This window comes from Humulus lupulus, chromosome 5, assembly GCF_963169125.1.
Source record: "Humulus lupulus chromosome 5, drHumLupu1.1, whole genome shotgun sequence".
In the NCBI taxonomy this organism is placed as follows: Eukaryota; Viridiplantae; Streptophyta; class Magnoliopsida; order Rosales; family Cannabaceae; genus Humulus; species Humulus lupulus.
Genome location: NC_084797.1, coordinates 81743789 through 81748416, shown reverse-complemented (window position 1 = coordinate 81748416; position 4628 = coordinate 81743789). Strand labels below are relative to the sequence as shown.

The window sequence follows — 4628 nt, the reverse complement described above, 5'->3', positions numbered from 1 at the left end:
GAATTAGAGCTATTACATTACGATATATTGTTTATTCTTCAGAGGTTGGTGAAACTCATAGAACCCTAGTTCTTTGATAACTTCTTTGAAATATCATATCAATAATAGCTTAAGTGGACGTAGGTCATTACCAGTTCTGGGGCCGAACCACTATAATTTCTTGTGTTCTTTACTATTTTTTCCATTATATTAATTCCAACGCATCTGTCCACATCAAGCATTTTGACTCCGTGTCAGTTGACTAAAATCAGGGTCAACAGAAACATTTATACTCGTATCCCCTATACTCGCATCGGATACATGTTTTTTTTATACCATAACCATATCATACCCTATAACTATAATTCAATGGCTAATTAAGTGTTTTATTTTTGTCAATGTAGTATAATTCACCATCTACTTGTTCGAAAGATAATAGAGAACTGATGGATAAAAATTGGATTTTCCAAAAGAATAGATTATCCGTAGAGTATTTTGATGGAGTTAAGAGTTTTATTAAATTATCAACACTTCACTTAAATGGTGAAAATAAGATTCTATGTCCATGTGTTTCGTGTATGAACTTATATTACCATGACTTGGAGACAATTGAGCGTCATATATTTGTAAAGGGATTTTATAGTAAATATGTTACGTGGGAGTATCATGGGGAAGATATCAAAGAAGTAAACAAAGACCGAGAGGAACTAGAAACAAATAGTGAAGAAGACGAAATATCATGTGATAGTGATAATGAAGACGATGACAATATGATACCAGCATTAGAAGATTTAGCTAATCAATATCATCATAATAGTGATTTTGTGAACCTTGGAGATTCAAATGACCACAACAATGAAATGAATACATTGCCTGAATTATTTGCTGAAGCAGAAAAAGAGTTGTATTTTGGATGCACAACATTCTCAATATTAACATTTATTGTTAATTTAATGCACATTAAAGTTATGTGTGGTTGGACCAACAAATCATTTGACTTGTTGCTTGACTTACTTTGGAAAGCATTTCCCAAAGACAATAAGATTCCACAGTCTTATTATGAGGCTAAGAAAATATTGCGTGATCTTGGTTTAGGGTGTGAAACTATTCATGTATGTGAGTTTGATTGTGCTTTATACTGGAAAGAAAATAAAAATGCTGAAAGATGTCCTATATGTGGTCATGAACAATACAAATTCCAAGGAACTAAAGGTAAGAAGATCCCGAACAAAAAGATGCAATATTTTCCTATAACTCCACGTTTGCAGCGACTTTTTATGTCTCGTCATACATCATCTAATATGAGGTGGCATATGGAAGAACATGTTGATACCGAAGGTGTACTTAGACACCCAGTAGATGCAGAGGTTTGGAAGAATTTTGATAGACAATATCCTGATTTTGCAAAAGAATCTAGAAATGTTAGGTTAGGATTTGCAACAGATGGGTTCAATCCATTTGGTGATTTATCAAACTCGTATAGCATGTGGCCAGTGTTGCTAATGCCATATAACATGCCACCATGGAGATGTATGAAACGAGAATTATTAACGATGGCATTACTAATTCCAGGACGTCGTGCTCCAAATAAAGACATAGATGTCTATTTAGAACCTTTGATCGATGAGCATAAGGAACTATGGGAAAATGGTGTACGTACGTTTAATATTATCAATAAATAATATTTTACCATGCGTGCTGCAGTATTATGGACGATAAATGATTTTCCAACATATGGTACTGTATCTGGGTATAGCACTCGTGGGTATAAGGCTTGTCATGTTTGTCAGGATGACACATCTTCATTTCGAATAAGAAGAAAAATATTTTTTATGGGTCATCATCGATATTTGTGTCCGAATCACAAATGGCAGAATGATAGAGAGTATAATGGTACAACTGAAAGAGGTTTGCCTCCAGGAATTTTAACAGGAGATGAAATCTTAGATAAATTAAAAGGTGTGTGGAAATGTAGGCCAGGTAAAAATGATAAGATCATTAAGGACGATAAGCAACAAATGAATGATGCATGTTATGAAAACAAAACGAACTAGAAGCAAAAAAGTATATTTTGGGAGTTACAATATTGGCCTAAATTAAAACTAAGACATAACTTGGATGTGATGCATATTGAGAAAAATATATGTGATAGTGTGGTTGGTTCAATATTTAGTATCGATGGGAAGTCTAAAGATACTGAAAATGCAAGACTTGATTTACAAGACTTAAATATTCGTAAGCAGCTACACATGAAAAAGAAGGGGAATAACTGGTTGAAACCAGCAACATGTTATACGTTATCAGCGAAGGAACGACAAGAATTTTGTACGTTTATAAAGTATGTAAAATTTCCTGATGGGTATGCAGGAAATATTTCTCGAAATTTTAACATGAAGGATGGGAAATTATTTGGGTTGAAAAGTCATGATTGTCATATCTTATTACAAAGGTTGTTACCTATTGGACTAAGGCCATATTTGAAAAAGAAAGTGATGGATGTAATTGTTGAGTTGTCGTTATTCTTCAAAAAACTATGTGCGAGAACATTATATGTGAAAGACTTAGATGAATTGGAAGAGGGCATTGTGTTCACGCTATGTAAATTAGAAAGTATTTTTCCTCCTGCTTTCTTCTATGTGATGATACATCTTGCGGTGCACCTGCCATTAGAAGCTAAGTTAGGCGGTCTAGTACAAATGAGATGGATGTATTTGATCGAAAAGTAATATAAATTACAACTTAAGTTATTTTATAATCATTGAAGACAATATTTTTATTACTATTTATTAAGAACATAATAATTTTCAGGGAATTATGTCATTTGAAAAAATATGTAAAGAACAAAGCCCAGCCTGAAGGTTCCATTGCTGAAGGATACGTTATTACTGAGGCTTTAAATTTCTGTTCAATGTATCATCATGGAATAGAAACACGCTTTAATCTTCTGGATCGTAATCCTAAACATCTTGGAATTAGAAAATAATCTACCCTGTCTATATTCAACGTGCCTACAAGACCATTTGGAAGACAATCATCTATCACATTGACTCAAGATCAACGAAACCAAGTACAATGGTACATTTTAAATAATTGTCTTGAGTTAGAACCATACTTAACGTAAGTTTATTGCTTTTTATTTTCCTAATTCTAACACATTTATGTTTTAGTATAAAATTAATCTTTCAAGTGCTTATTATGAAAACAGTGAACATAGATTATTCTTACAATCACAAGGAATTTTGGATATTGATCAAGTGCAAAAGAATGAATTTTCAACTTGGTTTGAAAATAAAGTAAGTTTAAAATATCTCTGTTTGATATTTTAAATTTATTATGTGCCTTCATTTTACATTTACAATATGTTATTGTGATCACAGATAAAAAAAACGAATGAAACGTCATCTGATGAAGCAGAAGAAGATTTGTATGCAATTCTAATGCAACTAGATTACTTGGTTTGTACATATGCTAGTTGTATTGTTAATGGAGTTCGATACCATACAAAAAGTCGAGATGAAAAACGTTTAACTCAAAACTATGGTATTAAGGTTGAAGCTAAATATGATGGAAAAATATGCGATTTTTACGGTGTCATCGATGAAATTTGGGAAGTGCATTACCTATATTGGAACAAAGTTATATTGTTCAAATGTTCTTGGTACAATACAAACGAAAGTGAAAATAGAATGTACACTGAATATCATTTTACTAGTATAAACACTAGCTCAAAATGGTTTGAAGATGAACCATTTGTTATTGCCAATCAAGTAAGTTCAGTTTTTTATTTGGACGACCTTAAAAAAATAAAGATTAAAAAGCGGTGCAGAAAGTAAATCATCGTCACATCTGGGACATACCTTCAAAACCAGAGGATGGTGAAGTTGATGATGAAGATCCCACTATCATCAATTCTAAAGCATATCAAGAAGAATCGTCGAATGACATTGACATAAATTTTGATTCAACAACAAGTGATAGTAATCTTATTCGAGGTGATATTGCCGATATAGAATGTGATGGTGGATTGTTCAATGATCTTCTAATAGATCATAATGATCAAGTTCAAAACAAAATAAACACTGATGAAGAATCTTTACTTAATGATTCCGAAGAAACAATTTTGAGTGATGAAAGTGATTAATCATAAAGTGTGTTATTATTATATTTTTGTAAATTTTTTATTATGCAAATTTATTATGTGCTAATACTAATTACATATTCTCAGCTCTTTAATCATATCAAATAAGAAGTCTCTCGATCCACCATTAACTAGTAGAAGGTTGTTTGGTCGTAAGAGGACGCATATTAACTCTTCATCATCTACACAGTCTCATTCTCCTTTGTCAGGTTCTCCAAATGATGAATCAGCAATACCACTAAATGATGAAACACATGAATCCTTAGAAGGTACAAAGTGTTCATGTATGACTTATGATAATATATACATTAAAATTTTATGAAAATAGTTTTGATTACAAGTAATATTATAATTATTATACAGAATCAAAGAAGAGAACTCGTGGCCCTACTCGTGGGGATGGTGTCAGACGTTTATTAAAGGATGATACAAGTAAGTTAAAGATTTCCTATAAAAAAGGTGAACCTCGAGTTCATGGGACACATGCCAGTACATTTGCAAACACTATTGG

General features: G+C 32.2%; 1 protein-coding gene across 1 annotated transcript; it reads left to right on the top strand.

The window, feature by feature from the left end:
* Positions 1 to 557: 557 nt before the first annotated feature.
* On the top strand, positions 558 to 2033 carry LOC133779257 (uncharacterized). Its single transcript, XM_062219241.1, has 2 exons — positions 558 to 1635; positions 1684 to 2033. Exons 1-2 carry the CDS (start codon positions 558 to 560, stop codon positions 2031 to 2033), a joined length of 1428 nt encoding a protein of 475 aa, XP_062075225.1.
* Positions 2034 to 4628: the final 2595 nt, after the last annotated feature.